This window comes from Entelurus aequoreus, linkage group LG03 (assembly GCF_033978785.1).
Source record: "Entelurus aequoreus isolate RoL-2023_Sb linkage group LG03, RoL_Eaeq_v1.1, whole genome shotgun sequence".
Classification (NCBI taxonomy): domain Eukaryota; kingdom Metazoa; phylum Chordata; class Actinopteri; order Syngnathiformes; family Syngnathidae; genus Entelurus; species Entelurus aequoreus.
The window spans coordinates 11,617,217-11,638,267 of NC_084733.1; the positions used below are offsets into that span (position 1 = coordinate 11,617,217).

The 21,051-nt window shown below is 39.3% G+C and overlaps 1 protein-coding gene across 12 annotated transcripts in view; it reads left to right on the forward strand.

Moving 5' to 3' along the window:
* map4k5 (mitogen-activated protein kinase kinase kinase kinase 5) overlaps positions 1–21,051 on the forward strand; it is an 80,729-nt gene that overhangs the window by 58,664 nt on the left and 1,014 nt on the right. For 4 of the 12 annotated variants that reach the window (XM_062041202.1, XM_062041203.1, XM_062041201.1 and 1 more), the window contains 19 exons: positions 50–88; positions 424–465; positions 4,573–4,615; positions 6,051–6,261; positions 6,388–6,411; positions 6,509–6,594; positions 6,784–6,825; positions 8,244–8,328; positions 8,408–8,487; positions 10,014–10,074; positions 10,918–11,032; positions 12,855–12,913; positions 13,009–13,112; positions 15,463–15,640; positions 16,225–16,293; positions 16,366–16,458; positions 16,537–16,607; positions 19,161–19,216; positions 19,680–19,715. In XM_062041202.1, coding sequence (XP_061897186.1) covers positions 50–88; positions 424–465; positions 4,573–4,615; positions 6,051–6,261; positions 6,388–6,411; positions 6,509–6,594; positions 6,784–6,825; positions 8,244–8,328; positions 8,408–8,487; positions 10,014–10,074; positions 10,918–11,032; positions 12,855–12,913; positions 13,009–13,112; positions 15,463–15,640; positions 16,225–16,293; positions 16,366–16,458; positions 16,537–16,607; positions 19,161–19,216; positions 19,680–19,715 — 1,494 coding nt within the window. The remainder of the gene's footprint in view (positions 1–49; positions 89–423; positions 466–4,572; positions 4,616–6,050; positions 6,262–6,387; positions 6,412–6,508; positions 6,595–6,783; positions 6,826–8,243; positions 8,329–8,407; positions 8,488–10,013; positions 10,075–10,917; positions 11,033–12,854; positions 12,914–13,008; positions 13,113–15,462; positions 15,641–16,224; positions 16,294–16,365; positions 16,459–16,536; positions 16,608–19,160; positions 19,217–19,679; positions 19,716–21,051) is intronic. The other 8 variants (XM_062041206.1, XM_062041210.1, XM_062041207.1 and 5 more) reach the window with 6 other exon arrangements.

Genomic DNA, 21,051 nt, shown 5'->3' on the forward strand with positions numbered 1-21,051 from the left:
TGCCCCATTTTCGGCCGTCGGCCTGTCTCTCGCCTTGTTCCCCCTGAAGGAGCCTCCTCAAAAGCGTTGAGGACGAATTGTTCCAACGGTAACCCTTAACACTGTTTGCTGTACTAGCCTGCATCTCACCACCCATGATCACAAGCCTACAAACACGAGCTGACCGAGTAGGGGCAGACAAAAAAGGCCAAACATCTTGCATCATCTTCCTCTGATTGCATTACATTTGTGGACTTTCACCATCCAGCTTTTGGACTCCTAAAAGCCACAAATTGGAACTTCCAAAACTCTGGTCAAATCAGTAGTCTGTATATTTTCCGACTCAAAATGCCTCCACGCCCTCCCCTCCTAGCAGCACAATAATACCTCCATGAACCATCCTGAATGCTCCTTCCTTTCTCCTCACTTGTTTGCTCGCTGCAGGGGACACGTCGCTCATCTGGAAGACTTGGAAGACGTCGAAATGTGCGTAAAACTCACCTGCATGCAACATTAGGAACGCCCGCACAGTTCTTGCTCAGATGTGTCAAAAATTCTGGCTGTTTCGGTTGACCCTCTAAGAGTAGTGTTAAAAGTAGGGGTGTGGGAAAAAATCGATTCGAATTCGAATCGCGAATTTTACGTTGTGCGATTCAGAATCGATTCTCATTTTTAAAAAATTGATTTTTTTAATTTTATTTTATTTTATTTTTTTAAATTTTATTAAAAACGTTTTTTGATTTTTTTTTAAATTAATCAATCCAACAAAGCAATACACAACAATACCATAACAATGCAATCCAATTCCAAAACCAAACCCGACACAGCAACACTCTGTAATAAACAGAGCAATTGAGAGGAGACACAAACACGACACAGAACAAACCAAAAGTAGTGAAACAAAAATGAATATTATCAACAACAGTATCAATGTTAGTTACAGTGTTTCCCATAAACTGCCAAGATATCTGTGGCGGTGGGGGCGTGGCTATGGGCGTCGTCACCATGACATCATCGAGTAATTTGCATAATTTACTACAATGATATGATTTTCTCTAAAAAGGCTTAAAAAATGTATACTTACTAATTAATAATAACAGTTTTGTTTTAAACGTCCATCCATCCATCCATTTTACAATATAATTACAACACTTTATGTACATATTTATATACAGATTTGAACAATAAGTTATTCACTGAAATATATTTATTAATTGTGGTTCTTACAAAAAATATATCTTATAAAATATAAAAGCTAAAATGTCTCTTAAAGCTCTGCCCCTTTAATTAGTGCATACTAAATAATTTAACTTTAGCCTTTAACTTTAGCCTACTACTACAACCATATTATTTACCAGCAACATAAAGTGAAACAGAGGCAGAGGTGTCCTGCCACAGTCAGTAACAAATAAACAGAAAACAGTAGTGGTCAAATACAAATAAGGCAACAAGAGAAGTATCCTACACTTCTCTTTTGTAAAGTAAATCTGAACAGCCTATATGGGCATCTACATCAACTATATGATTTGCCTGAAAAGCTGGACAGGACAAAAAAATAAAAAAATATTTTATTTGTGGCGGACGTAATTCTTTCGTGGCGGGCCGCCACAAATAAATGAATGTGTGGGAAACACTGAGTTACAATGTCAACATAGCAGTGATTAAAAATCCCTCATTGACATTATCATTAGACATTTGTAAAAAAAAAAAAAAAAAAAAAAGGACCAATAGTGTCACAGTGGCTTACACTTGCATCGCATCTCATAAGCTTGACAACACACTGTGTCCAATATTTTCACAAAGATAAAATAAATCATATTTTTGGTTCATTTAACAGTTAAAACAAATTTACATTATTGCAATCAGTTGATAAAACATTGTCCTTTACAATTATAAAAGCTTTTTACAAAAATCTACTACTCTGCTTGCATGTCAGCAGACTGGGGTAGATCCTGCTGAAATCCTATGTATTGAATGAATAGAGAATCGCGTTGAATAAAAAAAAAATCTATTTTGAATCGAATCGTGGGACACACAAAGATTCGCAGCCCTATTTAAAAGGGTCATATCATGATTTTCTTTCTACATTTAAACACTTCCTTGTAGTCTACATAACATGTAATGGTGTTTTTTTTGTTGAAAAATATGTGTATATTTTGTTTTACAGACCCATTTTCAAGCCATTTCTTTTGTTCTTTTTTAAAACGAGAGTTGTTTGATGCAAATGAACCTTTGCTTACCACACATCACGGTGACTGCGCATTAGCCGCCGCCCAGCAGAAATGTTTTGTAAGGTTTTGTAGCTATTTTGCTGTTGTGGTGCATTTTGGACATCGGTGACCGCCACAAGCCATCTGTTTTGAGGGACTCTCATCACAACACAACATCCCAGATGAAATAGCGAGCTCAGCGGCTCACCGTGTTTTGTTACCAGCACTAAAGAAGGAGGCGATGCAGCCGGACGAGAGATGAGAACGAAGCCCGGCTGACGTACAGTTTGGAACTATAGGCTGGCAAAGGTTAAACTTCAATTGAGTCCGTAACTTTCTAATGCTAGATCCTGGTTAGTATATTGACTTTTCTATTTTACAATGTATCATGTAAATAACGGATGATTTAAGTTGTAAACCGTGGAGGCTCAAGGCAATAAATTAAACTATGAGCTACATCGCGAACGTAATAGCGTATTGTATAACTTACTCGTCCATTGCCAAATACCGAAGGATCCAATTAAAAGTAGTTTTTAGGAAAATCATTCTTTATTTTGTCAGGGGACAGTGACGCTGTTGTCTTACATTAGAAGGCTAAGATAGCTCAACAACAATTTGAGCTAATGTTTTCGTCTTCTTAACAGAAAATAATTGAGAAGTAGTATCCTAAGATAATGTTGCTGATCAATTTGAATGTATTATTCTTTATTGAGTTTATTTAATTACATCTTTCTTTATCAAATGGCTCAAGTCGGTCAAGAAATGTTAACACCGGTAGTTTAAAAAGTTCATCTATATTTATTTATTTTCTTGTTTTCTTTAATGTTAAGTATACAATGTTATGCAGAGGTCTACTTATAACAATTTAATTTACAAATCATACTACTTACAGTCACAGCAGAGAGTGTGTGGGGGGCGAGAAATGTTAATGTTGCTGTTAAATATGACTATTATTTATTGAGTTAATACAATTTTAATTTTCAGTGTCAAGTGGTCAGTCAAAATGTTTATATTTTAAAGATTATTATTATTCTTTTGAGTCAGGCAAATTGATGCACTTTTAATATTTTCTGTTAGACTAAAAAATAATGTTATTAAAGTCATTCTTTGTTGTAAGTTCCTCTATATTTTTCTTGTTTGTGTCCTTTAATGTTAAGGATACTATGTTATGTTATGCAGAGGCGTATTTTATTACAATTTTATTGAAAAATTATATTTATGGTCGCGGCTGGGAGTGGGAGTGGGCGCGAAATGTTTGTCTTCTCCCTCGAATGGGCGTAACAGAAAGTCATTGACAAGCACTGCTTTAAAGTGACTAAACATGAGTGTAAATCAATGTTCAGTTTAGTGTTTTTCAACTTCTTGAGAAGCATCGGCGTCTGCAGCGGACATTTTTGTATTAGGAGAATGCTGGTTCTTAAGGGGTTTATTGACAATGTAACTTTTAATGCGATAATTATCTCACAAATTGATGTTTGGTTTAACATCAAGGATAATCTCCGAGTGACCGTTCATTAAGTGGCCTATTACTCGTATTCCTTGTTTTTTTGGTCGTATCTTTTGCACGTCCGTGCATCCACACAAGGATTTACGCCAAAAGGAAATAATTGCTTGTCTGTTCGTTCATGGGACCAACGAGATACTTCAACATCATGATTTCTCCTCTAATCGTTTTTGTGTTCACCGTAAAACCAAAATGTGTCCATACTTCTGGTTTAAACTTCGCAGGAAGTTCTTTGCTCTGCTCGCATGCACCGTGCAAAGTATCAAGAGAGATGTAGTTTACGTCTTAACAGCGGCAGAAACAATTTGATTGAAGGGACTACTCCCAAGTTCTCCTTTGTTACCATCACATACGACTGCATTGTATTGCAAGCATTTTGAAATGGAAATACCAGCATATTTATAATACTGTTATATACTTATGGGTTCAATAGCAATACAGCTATCATAGCATTGGTTTTGTTTTGCAGCACACATGTACAGCGTGAGGTTGACATAATAGACCATCATCAAAATGTTAAACTTCTAATTGTGACAAATATAAACGTTTATTTGTTAGATATGTTCTTTTAAACCACTTTCGGTAACAAATGCTAGCTGTTGGTGGTGTTATATTTTTGCGTTTAAAAAACGGTGACACACAACGTCTTAAACTGAACGATAAGTTGAATTTTGTGATTGTTTTCTGCCGTGTAGCTAAAAAAAAAGCTCTATTACTGCAAATTGCAACAGCATATTGTTGAAAACATGTTTTTCCACAGCTCTTGCATCCGGTTAGATTGTGCAGGTGTACCTAATGTTATGTCCAGTGTGTATAGATTCGAGTGTCGTCATTGTTTTCATCTGAGCATTGACATTTGTTTTTCATGTTCTATTCCAGCTCTACACTCAAGCCAGCGTATCCTCCTCCTCGGCCCCCAAAGGTAAGAGGCATTGTCACATTTCTGATGATACTACCTTGCATTAAAAAGATAATAGATCTCGGAAGTGTGACGTGGAAACGCGATGCACTGAATAGAAGACTTTGTCCTAAATTTGTGTTCTTTTCTTTAACAAGTTCAAAACATGTTGAATGTGTGGCATCAATAACTGCCACAATGGTTGTCATGATCGTTTCAAGGGGAAAAATTATTTGGTGAGATTTTTCTCATTTCAAGCGTAAAAGCAAAGCCAAAGAAGTGTGAATTAGTGGGACGATGAATAGTCTGGATAGCAGTCGTAATATGATCAAACATGACTTTTAACCCTATCACCTGGTTCACGGTATTTTCACACCGGTAAGTTTGAATCAAAGCCTGTTTTATTCTGTGGCACACGTAACATTTAGTCGGATGTTAGCGTTGGCTGCTAAACTAAGCTAGCTGAGGGTTACGAACAACATACAGTATTTGGGGGAAAAGGCAATACCCCTCCCTATTCATGGATCAATAACTGAGAAGACTTGAAATATTTCCCACATTAATGCACAGTATATTTCAGACTTGAAATATATGTAGTTTGAAAACAGGAGTAAGTTTGGTGTGAAATTCCGAGGTCTTGCACAAACCCAAAGTGAATTTGTCTGTGATTCTTTAGACTTAGAGACTTAGACTTAGACTTCCTTTATATTGTCATTCAAATTTGAACTTTACAGTACAGATGATAACAAAATTTTGTTACATTAGCTCATGGTAGTGCAGGATAAAAAAGCAATAAGGTGCATATATAAATAAATAAATAGGTTACTGTACAGATAAATATATTGCACTTGTTCACATGCATCCACGTTTATGGATGTATGTTATATTGTCTTTTTTATTCCAGCGAGTTAATCCATTTTGGGGGGAGTTAAGGGGATAATTATGATGCGTTCAAGAGTCTTACGGCCTGAGGGAAGAAGCTGTTACAGAACCTGGAGGTTCTGCTTCGCAGGCTGCGGAACCTCTTTCTAGAATCCAGCAGTGAAAACAGTCCTTACCGACTTGACATTCCGAAATGTTTGACCTGTATAAAAACTAGCTCCGTTGACGAACAAGATACAGGACACATTCGGAAGCTTGCTCAAATCTCGTCTATTGGACGTGCTCCTATGGATCATTTCCACCAATTTTACTTATTTTTTTTAAGGTGGCGAGCCTTTAGAACAGGGTGCTGGTTTTTTTTGGTAGTCTCCAGATTTTTTTCTTTTGTACGATCCATTTTAATCCAATTTGTTGCTCTCTCTCGCAATACCGCTGGTTGACTACAGCCATGTAAACAAAAACTTAGTCCACCAACAATGGCTACCCAGCCCCCACGATGCATTGCGAAATCATGTGCCCTTTCGAGCCCTAATCTGCAGTTTTAAGTTAAATCCGCCACCCTGGTCGTCCTTCTCAGCCCCGTGTACACAGCCCCTCCGAGGAGATTGGCCTCAACGATGAGCGGTCCCTGACGGTGCGGCGCTTCCCTAACTCGGAGAACGGACCGGGCCAAAGGGTGCGCAGGCAGAGCACGCCAGAACACGGCCAAAAGGCGGGGGGCTCGTCTCCGGATTTTCTCTCAGTCAGCGTCAGCAGCCCCGGGCTCTTGTCCCAAGCCTCAGACCAAGGTAGGATTCTACACATCCCCCTCCTGAGTGTCGTTTTTTTTTCTTTGGCAAAGGTGCATGACAGCATGTGTGTTCATCTCTCTTCCGCTTTGTCGCTCCTCATTTTCTGGCTTCTTTCTTACGAAGCTGTCAGTAAATCTGAATGCAAAGGTGAGGTAGCTTGATGCAAACATAAGCTCATGCCAAATGTTAGCCGCATGACGATCCAGTAACGTTGACATTAATATTTTGTCCGCTGTGACTGCAGACGACGACTCTGATGGCAGCGAGAATGGCGGCAGCCCCAAGCCGGCACCCAACCGAGCGCGTCGGAGGATGAAGAAGGAATTTCCTGTACGTCTCCTGCTTTTAGTTTAGTGGTTGTCGCAGAGAAAAGATTTGACCTTCTTGAACCTTAAATCAGATATTTTTTATATCTTAGCAGGAACATAAGTGCAGCCCAGTATTGTTTGATAGCTTCATTGTGGAAGCTAAATTTAGGGAAATTGGGGTTTCTTTACGCTGTTGTCGTCTCTTTCATAGAAACCAGCGATCAACGGTTTGCCGCCTACACCCAAAGTTCTGGTGAGTGATGTCTCTTCTGCTGTATGACGATGCTTAGTGCTTGGTTCTGCTCTTAAAGGCCTACTGAAATTAGATTTTCTTATTTAAACGGGGATAGCAGATCCATTCTATGTGTCATACTTGATCATTTCGCGATATTGCCATATTTTTGCTGAAAGGATTTAGTAGGGAACATCGACGATAAAGTTCGCAACTTTTGGTCGCTGATAAAAAAGCCTTGCCTGTACCGGAAGTAGCGTGACGTCACAGGTTGTGGAGCTCGTCACATCTGCACATTGTTTACAATCATGGCCACAAGCAGCGAGAGCGATTCGCACCGAGAAAGCGACGATTTCCCCATTAATTTGAGCGAGGATGAAAGATTCATGGATGAGGAACGTAAGAGTGAAGGACTAGAGGGCAGTGGAAACGATTCAGATAGGGAAGATGCTGTGAGAGGCGGGTGGGACCTGATATTCAGCTGGGAATGACAAAAACAGTAAATAAACACAAGACATATATATACTCTATTAGCCACAACACAACCAGGCTTATATTTAATATGCCACAAATGAATCCCACATAACAAACACCTCCCCCCTCCTGTCCATATAACCCTCCAATACAAATCAAACACCCGCACAACACACTCAATCCCACAGCCCAAAGTACTGTTCACCTCCCCAAAGTTCATACAGCACATATTTCCCCAAAGTTACGTACGTGACATGCACATAGCGGCATGCACGTATGGGCAAGCGATCAAATGTTTGGAAGCCACAGCTGCGTACTCACGTTAGCGCGTATCCAACTCAAAGTCCTCCTGGTAAGAGTCTCTGTTGTCCCATCTCCACAAGCATGCGTATCCAACTCAAAGTCCTCCTGGTAAGAGTTTATGTTGTCCCAGTTCTCCACAGGCCAATGGTAAAGCTTGACTGTCATCGTTCGGGAATGTAAACAATGAAACACCGGCTACAACGTAGCCGCTACATGTTTGTGTTGCTGCAGCCGGCCGCTAATACACCGCTTCCCACCTACAGCTTTCTTCTTTGCTATCTCCATTGTTCATTAAACAAATTGCAAAAGATTCACCAACACAGATGTCCAGAATACTGTGGAATTTTGCGATGAAAACAGATGACTTAATAGCTGGCCACAATGGTGTCCCAAAATGTCTGCTACAATCCGTGACGTCATGCGCAAACGTCATCATACTGGAAATTTAAAATTACACTTTACTAATCTAACCTGGCCGTATTGGCATGTGTTGCAATGTTAAGATTTCATCATTGATATATAAACTATCAGACTTCGTGGTCGGTAGTAGTGGGTTTCAGTAGGCCTTTAAACCCTGACTGGTTGAATTAACAAATAAAACCTGTGACCACACTGGCATCTATCTCTTGCAAATATTTAGTTTTGTTGCTTTTCTTTAACAGATGGGAGCCTGTTTCTCTAAAGTGTTTGATGGATGTCCTCTGAAGATCAACTGTGCCACATCCTGGATCCATCCAGACACCAAAGGTAGCTCGGCCAACAGCGTCACAACTTAACCCAACTTGCCATGTACCTGATATGTATAACATGTAGTATTTGCTCCTAGACCAGTACCTGATCTTTGGGACAGAGGATGGCATCTACACGCTGAATCTGAATGAGCTGCATGAAGCCACAATGGAGCAGGTAAAGATCATTCAAGTTCAGTAGACATTTTTGCATACTTACTTGATGCAGCTCTTGCATATGCATCAAGTTTCATGCATAAATTACTGATTAAATGAAAGGGAATATCCACAGTTATAAAGAAATTGGCAGAATTTAATAAATATTTACTGATCTGAAAATAAATTGATGTCTCTCCACAAAAAACAAACCTGCAATTAGGCCTGGGCCCACAACACATTTTGCTGGATGATATATTGCCTTGCAATTTATTGCCGTTAAACAATATTATTGTCAACATTTTTTTGAGACTACGTTAACCACTGATGTAATAGTAACACATAATAATTTTGCTAAAATATCCTTTTAAATGCAATAAAATACAAATGTATTTCCATTATATATTTTAATATTGTAATTGGAATGTAAACTTTTAAATAGTTGAATTAAAAAGAACTTTAATTAAAAAAACAAATAATACAATTAAAACATACTCTGTCAGCAAAATGTTACACTTGAATAAAAATCACAACCAAAAGCAATAAACAGGTTCTGTCTCTGTTAAATGGATAAATTAAGTTATTCTGACCAAAATGATCATGGTTACCATTATTATCGCGGCATTGTTGAATATGCTCATAAAGAACTTAAACACACACTAAAATCTTTTAACTAAGTTGTACTGTTTTTTTAAATAATAGCCACACAATAAATTGGTATTGTAGTTAACAATTTCCTCCGCTGTGCACATATAGATACATAGATACGCACACAGCTGGTTGGCTTGTTGCCAGTTATTAGCGCAGTCAAAAACCGCCCACATAGCGTAAACTAATGCAAGTGAATTGACAGAATTTTGTAACAAATTCCTACAATTCGTGTTTTATCTTCAACAATGTGTATTTTACCTACGACATGTCTTAGGTGTGGCAACCATAAATCATGAATCATTTACTACAATTTAAATATTTTTTTTTAATTCTATTCTAACCTAATCCTAGGTTGTGGCAATACTATATGTAAGATGGAAATTTGTAAATTGTTTTTTTAGTGCAATAAGAAATGCCGATTGTGTTTAATGCCTTTTAATTTTAATTCCATTCGTCAAAAATGTTTCTTTTAGTGCATTAATGAAACCCTAGTGTGTTTAATGCCTTTTAATTTGAATTCCAATCTCCTAAAATTGTTCTTTTAGTGCAATAAGAAAAGCCCAGTGTGTTTAATGCATGTTAATTTTATTTCCAATCTTTTAAAATTGTTCTTTAAGTGCAATAAGTAACAGATGTTTAATGTATTTGTAAGATTTTCTATTAAAATGAAGCCAATAATGACATTTTTTGTGGTCCCTTTTATTTTGACAAGTATCAAAATATCAATACACATTTCCGTACTGGGACTACCCTAATATATATTAATCCCTGAAGGCACACATTTAGGGGCTAAATACAGTTCCACAAAATGTCACATAACTAGAGGAATGTAGTATCGTACCTGTATTGATGTGTTTCTACTGCTGCAGTTGATCATACCTTTTGTTTTCCTTTCAGCTCTTTCCCAGGAAGTGCACATGGCTGTACGTTATCAACAACAACCTGATGTCTTTATCGGGTAAGTGACCATCGCAGTTCCCGCCTCACCCGTCACTGGTCAGCGTCATCGCCTCCCGCTGCTGCCTTTGTCCCTGCGTTATCTGGCGTTGCCGCCACCCCTGAAAATAGACGACGTTCCTTTTGTTTGCTAAGCCTGCCTCTTCTAAGAGCTGTCACCGCGACGCGCTGATTACGCAATGGCAGATTTACTGATTTTCAAACTAATGAGCTGAAATATAAATTATTTTAGCCACAATTGTGCTTTTGCTCCCCCCATGCAAGTGTGTTGTAACTGTTAGTAATTAACTAAACGCTAACAGAAGTAATCCTTGTCAATCAATGTCTACTCATTGCATGTGAGACAAAGTGTACAAGCGCCACTCATGACACTAAACAGTAACATCAGCACCAACTTAGGAGGCATCCTGGCTGGACCAACAGGTTCACTTGCAGTCCTCTGAAGTTGCTGGGTCAGCAGTAATGTGACTTTGCATTGTTGCAAGTCTGTGAAACATCCAAATGGTCTCAAAGTTACTTGAAGTGAATTTACCACACAAACAACTAAACTAAACCCTGCTACTTTTCATTGTTTTGTCATTGATGAGGTCTACTTACTGTTCCTCTTCTCCTCTTCCCTCGTAAACCTCAACCCTCCTCTCGCCTGGCTTCATCTGACATTCTACTAACTGGCTTCATCAGAAGGTAATCTCGTTTCACACACACACTGTTTTTACTGCTGTTCACGTCTAATCTTGCTAAATGTCACAGCTGCCTCACAGGATCCACCATCCAATGTTTTGTGTTTGTCCCGTCTTTTCCCCTCCAACTGATGTTGACGGCGGATTGTTCTGTTGTGCTGCAGGGAAAAACTTCCAGCTGTACTCCCACAATCTTATCGGGCTGTTCGAGCAGCTGAAGAAGCCCGGCTTGGCCGCTCAGTTCCAAACTCACCGGTTTCCTGACAAGATTCTCCCCAGGTGACACCAGCTTGTTTGTTTGTTGCAAATCTTTCAAGGATTCATGGAACTTTGTCATACCAGCAAATATAGGACACAAAATGTACCCGTGGTCCCAGATTTAGCCCAATGAGTAACAAGAATTATAGTATGAACATAACAATTCAAATAAATTTCATAGGTCAGTCAGTCAAGGCAGAGGTTTTATTTAACAAGTATATTTAATATTTTGGACACTGTAACATTGCACACAGTTCGAGCAGTAACACTGCCTTTGAATATAGGGAAATAAAACATTGTATTTAAATAGTGAATCAAATCTTTGGCGTACCACTAGATGGAGCCCGCCTACCACCAGGGGTAGACGTACCGCGATTTGGGAATCAGTGGCATAAGTTAATTGGAAAATATTATAAATAGTATAGATTATGATCATTAAGTTTGCTTTATATTTATTATTTTACTTATTTTTGGTCTGGTTTTGTATTTGTTTTGTATCATCCCGTGAGGTGTACCGTATTTTTCGGACTATAAATCGCTCCGGAGTATAAATCGCTCCGGAGTATAAGTCGCACCGGGCGAAAATGCATAAAAAAGAAGGAAAAAAACATATATAAGTCGCACTGGAGTATAAGTCGCAGTTTTTGGGGGAAATTTATGTGATAAAACCCAACACCAAGAATAGACATTTGAAAGGCAATATAAAATAAATAAAGAATAGTGAACAACAGGCTGAATTACGTACGTATAAGTACGTTATATGACGCATAAATAACGAACTGAGAACGTGCCTGGTATGTTAACGTAACATATTATGGTAAGAGTCATTCAAATAACTATAACATATAGAACATGCTATACGTTTACCAAACAATCTGTCACTCCTAATCGCTAAATCCCATGAAATCTTAAGTGATTGAGCTAAATAATATTATTTGATATTTTAAGGTAATGTGTTTATAATTTCACACATAAGTCGCTCCTGAGTATAAGTCGCACCCCTGGCCAAACTATGAAAAAAACTGCGACTTATAGTCCGGAAAATACGGTAGTCAATATATAATATGCTTTGTCTGAGTAGCTGGACAGGACAGATTGAAAAAAAATAAAAATAATTTATAAAAAAAAAAATTTTATGATTATTTTTATTCGATTAAGAATCTCAATCTGAATATCGTTTTTTGTTTTTATTGTAATATAAAATGTGAATTGTGGGTAGCAACATATTGTTTATGTTCTGACAATACGAGCCTATTCAGTTAGCTCTTAGCCATTTTAATTATGTAAAAGTAGCTCTCACAAGAAAAAAAGTTAGAAAGCCTTGCTTTAGAGTATTCACTGTGCAGCTTATACAGCAATATAGATAAAAATGAGTCAACATACAAAGATTATTGCCAAGATAATTGTCTTGCCTACAGTTAAACATGCTGGTGATAGCCTCATGGCCTGGGGGTGCATGAGTGCTGTCGGCGATAATAGCTGTGGTTTATTGAGAGGAAACATGATTTGCATCATGCACTGTGACATTGTGAAGCAATGCATTACCCCTCCCTTGGAAAACAGAGCTGCCATTTTAACTCCATTTAGTATCCTTACAAGTTTATACCTCAAATCTCAACACTTCATGTTGTTTGTCATGCTCATGTTGGCTCCTTATGAATGAAAGTAGGTAAAGTTATAGTCTTCCTCTGTAAAAAGGAACAAAATGGTCTTGTCGTGTTCTTGTCGTTCCTTGGCCGCGAACAAAAAAAGCAGAAAATGGAAGCTTTGTCCAGCTTGCCCCATTCAAGACGTCAGCAGCTCCTTTCAGCGCAGCCTGACAGGCCGTTTTTTGTCTCCTCAGGAGGTTTGCCTTGACGACCAAGATCCCGGACACAAAGGGCTGTCACAAGTGCTGCATCGGTGAGCCCACCCTCCCTCCAGCTTTATTTGCCATCTTGTTGTGAGTTGCCCATGCACATTGCACCATGTGGATGGTCATCTTCTTCTCTTGACAGTGAGGAACCCGTACACGGGCCACAAGTACCTGTGTGGCGCTCTGCAGTCTGGCATTGTCCTCTTGCAGTGGTATGAGCCTATGCAGAGGTTTATGCTCATCAAGGTTAGTTCTGGTATATCAGCACCACTACTTCACGCTGTAGGCCTCCATATTTATCCTTCTCTATCTTAAAGGGGAAATGCATGCACTTTTTTATTTGGAATTTTGCCTATCACTCCCAAGCCTGATGTTAGACAAGGACACACATGTTTTCCTTTTTTTTTCAATGGGAGTCCCTCTATTCTGCCTATAAAGTGCTTTAAAAACATCCAAACAGCTCTATCAATGTTTTATATACATGCCTTAAAGGCCTACTGAAATGAGATTTTCTTATTTAAACGGGGATAGCAGATCCATTCTATGTGTCATACTTGATCATTTTGCGATATTGCCATATTTTTGCTGAAAGGATTTAGTAGAGAACATCGACAATAAAGTTTGCAACTTTTGGTCGCTGATAAAAAAGCCTTGCCTGTACCGGAAGTAGCGTGACGTCACAGGTTGTGGAGCACCTCACATCTGCACATTGTTTACAATCATGGCCGCCAGCAGCGAGAGCGATTCGGACCGAGAAAGCGACGATTGCCCCATTAATTTGAGCGAGGACGAAAGATTTGTAGATGAGGAAAGTGAGAGTGAAGGACTAGAGGGCAGTGGAAGCGATTCAGCTGGGAATGACTAAAACAGTAAATAAACATACACTACCGTTCAAAAGTTTGGGGTCACATTGAAATGTCCTTATTTTTGAAGGAAAAGCACTGTACTTTTCAATGAAGATAACTTTAAACTAGTCTTAACTTTAAAGAAATACACTCTATACATTGCTAATGTGGTAAATGACTCTTCTAGCTGCAAATGTCTAGTTTTTGGTGCAATATCTACATAGGTGTATAGAGGCCCATTTCCAGCAACTATCACTCCAGTGTTCTAATGGTACAATGTGTTTGCTCATTGGCTCAGAAGGCTAATTGATGATTAGAAAACCCTTGTGCAATTATGTTCACACATCTGAAAACAGTTTAGCTCGTTACAGAAGCTACAAAACTGACCTTCTTTTGAGCAGATGGAGTTTCTGGAGCATCACATTTGTGGGTTCAATTAAACGCTCAAAATGGCCAGAAAAAGAGAACTTTCATCTGAAACTCGACAGTCTATTCTTGTTCTTAGAAATGAAGGCTATTCCACAAAATTGTTTGGGTGACCCCAAACTTTTGAACGGTAGTGTTTATATACTCTATTAGCCACAACACAACCAGGCTTATATTTAATATGCCACATAACAAACACCTCCCCCCTCCCGTCCATATAACCCGCCAATACAAATCAAACCCCCGCACAGCACACTCAATCCCACAGCCCAAAGTACCGTTCACTTCCGCAAAGTTCATGCAGCACATATATTTCCCCAAAGTTACGTACGTGACATGCACATAGCGGCACGCACGTACGGGCAAGCGATCAAATGTTTGGAAGCCGCAGCCGCGTACTCACGGTAGCGCGTATCCAACTCAAATTCCTCCTGGTAAGAGTCTCTGTTGTCCCAGTTCTCTACGTGTTTGTGTTGCTGCAGCCGGCCGCTAATACACCGCTTCCCACCACTTCCCACCTACAGCTTTCTTCTTTGCTGTCTCCATTGTTCATTAAACAAATTGCTAAAGATTCACCAACACAGATGTCCAGAATACTGTGGAATTTTGCGATGAAAACAGACGACTTAATAGCTGGCCACAACGCTGTCCCAAAATGTCCGCTACAATCCGTGACGTCATGCGCAAACGTCATCATACCGAGACGTTTTCCGCAGGATATTTCGCGGGAAATTTAAAATTGCACTTTACTAATCTAACCCGGCCGTATTGGCATGTGTTGCAATGTTAAGATTTCATCATTGATACATAAACTATCAGACTGCGTGGTCGGTAGTAGTGGGTTTCAGTAGGCCTTTAAGTATATGTGTAATGTAGGAACAGGCACATTCATAACACCCTTACGCTTTCTGCTCATTTTTAAACACATGGCGGCATAATTATTTCACAGACATGTCACAATGTTCGCTTTTCTCTTCAACAACAACAAACTTACTATTCAAGGCAGACTTCATGTGAGAAAGACTATTTGGGACTAGTGTTGTCCCGATATAAATATTTTGTTACCCGTACCAAAATGTTTTTCTGCAAAGTACAGGGCACCGGCCACAACAGACTGTAAAAAGATCTCCAACAGCTTGCTGCACACATTAAAGGACTTAAGGGACATGGTTCGCAAACAGAGGCATATTTGGTGTGATCTAAAAGTTGTTAAATCGAAAAGTTTGCATATATAGAGGAGTTCGTACATTGAAGTTTCACTGTATATATCTATAATTATTCAGCAACAATACGTGCCTTTAACGTCATGAACTTTCTGCCCGCAGCACTTTGACTTCCCGCTCCCCAGCCCACTGAAGGTGTTTGAGATGCTGGTGGTCCCCGAGCAGGAGTACCCTCTGCTGTGTGTGGCCATCAGCCAGGGCGCAGAGCCCGGCCAGGTGGTCCGCTTCGAGACCATCAACCTCAACTCCTGCTCCTCCTGGTTCACCGAGATGGGAACGAGTAAGTGGCTGTACAATGCTGGCCGGCAGGACATAGGATATGATAGGTCTTTATTGTCATTGCACAAGTACAACGAAACTATGTTTTCAGCACAAACCCGTTCAAGATTAGACAAGCAAACAGTGTACAGGGTTACAGAACAGGAACGCTGATGGGTCGCTAAAGGCGCCCCAGGCGTAAAAGATGGGAAAAAGGTCAAACGCTGGGGAAGAAGATGAGTAAAAAAATACAATCTAGACGGGGCTCCTAAGGGGGCCTAGTCTGGAGTGGGAAAAAACCTCCATGCCATGCACACATAAACATGTTACATATAATCACGACAACTCGCAACAGAGGGGGGGAGTTGGGGCCCTGGAGGTCGACTGCTGCTATAAAGCGCTGCCAGCCGTCCATCATTCTGAAGAGAAATCAAGCGGTGGTGAAGGCGTGGGGTGGGTGGGGGGCGGGGGGTTTGTATGCCCATTGTCTTGGGTGTGTTGATATAGTGTCCATAGGCCTGGGGCTGTTCTGCATGCAAGCAAAAGTTTGCATGTGCATTATGTCATCACTTAGAGAGTTTTCACCGAGTGTTGTTGTACTTGCAGCTCATCAGCAGGTAGACGCCATCCACGTCACCCAGCTGGAGAGAGACACCGTCCTGGTGTGCTTGGACCGTAAGTCTCAATCGGAAAAATACGTTGGTTCACGATCATGTTTCCAAGCCATTTCGGATTATTTCTCCCCAGAAAACTTGAAGATTGTTAATCTTCAAGGCAAATTAAAGTCCAACAAGAAGCTGGCATCCGAGCTCAGCTTCGACTTTTGCATCGGTTCTGTTGGTACGACTCCACCTCCACTTTGACTTTGTTCTTCCCTATTAAGCTGGGATGTCAAACGTTCTGTTTGTGTCCCCAAAGTGTGCCTCCAGGACAGCGTGCTGGCCTTCTGGAAGCACGGCATGCAGGGGAAGAGCTTCAAGTCGAACGAGGTAAGCAAAACTACCAGCGATACTGGTGGACAGAAGCTAAACCTCTCTGATAACCTGCTCAGTGGCCTTGTGGTTAGAGTGTCCGCCCTGAGATCGGTAGGTCGTGAGTTCGAACCCCGGCCGAGTCATACCAAAGACTATAAAAATGGGACCCATTACCTCCCTACTTCACACTCAGCATCAAGGGATGGAATTGGCAGTTAAATCACCAAAAAGGATTCCCGGGCGTGGTGGCCTGAATCTAACGCGAAAAGATCAGATTTGACGCACTTTGGAGCGTTAAGACAAAAAAATCCAATCTGTATCACTTGAGGACAAAAAACTCAGATTTGATGTGTAGTGTACTTATATTTATTTATTTTTTGTTTTTATTCAGTCATTGGTGGAGCGTAATGTTGTTTATAATATTGTTTTTAACATGGCTGTGCAGCACTTTGGAAATATTCTTGTTGTTTAAATGTGCTATATAAATAAAGTGGATTTGATTGATTGGATTAGTGTAAACAAGGCCAAGGTGATATTAAAGTACAACTATTGTAGAATTATTTTCAAAAAAGGGTGTTAATTAGCAAAAATTATGAAGTGTCTCTTATTAACACACATTTTCAGGGTTCCATGGGCCACATAAAGTTATCTGGTCTTGAGTTTGACACCTGTATTTTAAATGGTCCTGACTTTGAATGTCTGAGCTGCTTAGTAAATAACACTAGCGGTGTCGCTGAATTCATTGTGCACATTTGCAGACACGTGTCGTTAGTTTTGTGTTTGTGGCGTCGACATGCGTGCGTACACGCTGCAGCTGTCGGCTGGTGAGATTAGGGACTTATTATCTCCGTGAACCTGATCATGACTTGACGCGCTCACACAATAAGAGTTGAGATCACAGGGAGGTGAAGCATGTTGTTTTGAAGGAAAGCGATACAGCTGTCCAGGGGTTGGCCATCTGTCTCGCACACGCTCCACTTATGGAGTCCTGCTTGGCAGCTCTACGGTAGCGCTGAATTTTTATTTATTTATTTTTAAATGTCAGCCTCCATACAAAATTGATGCAGCATCAAAAAAAAAAAGGAGCTGCGTTTTAATAATTCATCATTTGTCTCTGTATGATTCCTCGCAAAAAGCTGAGGCGTTCACGGGTGAGCAGCTTGTTGATGGAGGTTTGTTCCGCTGCCCGCCTTTGTCAACACCCAAGACCCAGATCAGATCTCCCCTCAATGAAGCCAAGCACTTACACCTGAGCAGGTGTCCCCCGTCCACCTGTCTCGTGTCGGTCATGTCATGTCAGAACACTTTTACACACACAGTGTCAGGCTACATCATGTGTACACATTACGACCAGGGACACGCTCCTCGGCGGTCCTTGACACACACGGATGTATGATGATTGGTCAGCAGCTTTATCTCGCTCTGCATGCTCTGTAAAATGTCGCTACTCAACTGTTGGTGTGAAAGTCGGGTGTGTTACACTTGTACTGTTTAAGATTGGCTCCAAGCTCCACATTTAGAGTCAAGTCACACAGACCTCACTTTCTAGGCTTCCGTCTGCTCCAATGTTTCACTCTCTCTTAGTGCTCGCTTCTATAACCAGCAGTTCATCCTCCGTATATTCAGCTTTAAAATTATATGGTTGTGAATTCTCATTTGTCCAAAAATAGTCCTCTTTGTTTTCTGTTACCAAGTCTGCCATGATTTTAAAAACACTCTGGTTTGTTTCCGAAAGTAAGAACACACTTTTGTAGCCGGAAACGGAAATAAATGCACTAAGTATATAAGTTTCGGTAATGCATAAAATGACCAAAATACGGTAAATATTGTACGTATTACATGTTGTTATGAACATGTCTTTTACTGCATTAAATATATACTTGCAGTGTGTATATAAAACGTTGATGGGGGGATTTGGCTGCAACAGTGACTCCGCATTTTTTTATCATCTTCAGAATCTTAAAGATATATGTGTTGTTGTCTCATAATGATTGTGCAGTTCCCCTTTAAAAGGGAACGGCACTTTTTTTGGAATTTTGCCTATCATTCACAATCCTTATGTAAGACAAGGCCACATATGTTTTTTCTTTTTTTTAATGCATTCTGAGTCGTAAAATACGGCACATCGAGGTGGCTAAAAATGCAGATAATGGGTCATAAAACTGTCTGGGGAAAAACACATCCAAAAACTGCCAACAATACTCCATCCTGCACTACAACGAGTTAATGCAACGAAATGTCGTTATTATCTGTGCTGTAAAGTTCAAATTTGAATGACAATAAAAGGAAGTCTAAGTCTAATTTACACCTCATGACCAGAATAGGAACGAACAAACTTTGTTGTCATTGCACAAGTACAACAACATTTTATTTTCATATATTAACCAACTATTAGCGATATTGTTATTACAATTGGTAATGCAGTGATATGATGAGTGGACACACCCAAGACTACACATTATGTAAACCAACACTCGCAATGTCCAGAGTCTTTGATGCATTTGTAGTTTTTAAAAAAAAGTGATCTTGTGTACTTTCAAAGTAAAAGGCTTGTGTTGTCGTTGACAGGTGACGCAGGAGATCTGCGATCCAAGCCGTGTGTTCCGCCTCCTCGGATCTGACAGGTCAGTACCGGCTCGCTCCTTTCCTGCTCTCCGTTTAGCTAGTAGGGCTTGGCGATATGGCTGAACACTGTATGATGATCCATCCATCCATCCATGTTTTAAATTGGTCGATATCGACAGCTGATATTTTTTATGACCCATGAAAAAAAATTAAAATAAAATAAATGACCCATCGAAAATAAGAATCAGGATAAAAACATATTTATTGTGAACATTTTTAATTAAAATATAGCCTTTCTCTGATTATAATTCCCTCAGCTATGAAGGAAGAAAGAAAAGGAAGTGTCAAAACAAGCATGGAAAACACTCACTGTGAACACTATTGTAAAATCACATTGAACACTTAAGAATAACCTCCTAAAATGAAGGTGCAAAAATAAGAAATATGCTAGAAATGCTTTATAAATTGCAATAAAAGTGTGAAAATGTAAACAGAGAAATCTGAAAGAACTATTTTCTACAGGTTTAGTGCCAGGAACTTACATCTGTGCTCTAAAGGGTGAGTGTGGCTAAAGTGGTGTGGTATCGTTGGTCTTGGTGGGAACGAGCGCCTTGCATCATTTACAGACCACGTTGGTCTGACTATGGTGCCTTTTTTTTTTTAATCCAAAAAACTGCCATACTGTCGAGGTGATTTTTCCTCTAATCCACAATTTCTTCGCCCTCCGCAGCACTTTTACTTTCTCTTCTCACTCCATGCAAAGAATCAACCACAAGACAACAAAGTGGCGCAACCAATCATAATACTGTTACCTCATTGGCTGTTAGCATGTCACTCCCTCAGCAATCACTTCCTGTGTTGCTCGGTTACCAGACAAGAGTGCCTTTGTTCATGCAACCAACCTTGCTTCGCAGCTTCTGGTTTCTTCTGACGAAGAAGAAGAAAAAACATTTGAATGTTTTGTCGATTGCATTTTTAAAAAAAATGATATCGATTACCTGTCTATCACGATATACCTGTATATTGATATAAGAGATGTCCGATAATATCGGCCTGCCGATTTTATCGGCCGATAAATGCTGTAAAATGTAATATCAGGAATTATCGGTATCGTTTTTTTATTTATTATCGGTATCAGGTTTTTTTTTTGGTTTTTGGTTTTTTTAAAACTAAATCAACATAAAAAACACAAGATACACTTACAATTAGTGCACCAACCCAAAAAACCTCCCTCCCCCATTTACACTCATTCCACAAAAGGGTTGTTTCTTTCTGTTATTAATATTCTGGTTCCTACATTATATATCAATATATATCAATTAGGGCTGCAACAACTAATCGATTAAATCGATTATTAAAATAGTTGCCGATTAATTTAGTCATCGATTCGTTGGATCTATGCTATGCGCATGTGCAGAGGTTTTTTTATTACTATTTTTTAATAAAAAACAATTTTTTTATTTTTTTTCAAATAAACCTTTATTTATAAACGGCAACATTTACAAACAGCTGAGAAACAATAATCAAAATAAGTATGATGCCAGTATGCTGTTTTTTTTCAATAAAATACTGGATAGGATAGAAATGTAGTTTGTCTCTTTTATCTGATTATTAATCGAAGTAATAATCGACAGATTAATCGATTATCAAATTAATCGTTAGTTGCAGCCCTAATATCAATACAGTCTGCAAGGGATACAGTCCGTAAGCACACATGATTGTGCGTGCTGCTGGTCCACTAATAGTACTAACCTTTAACAGTTAATTTTACTCATTTTCATTAATTACTAGTTTCTATGTAACTGTTTTTATATTGTTTTACTTTCTTTTTTATTCAAGAAAATGTTTTTAATTTATCTTATTTTATTTAATACATTTTTTTTAAAAGGATTTT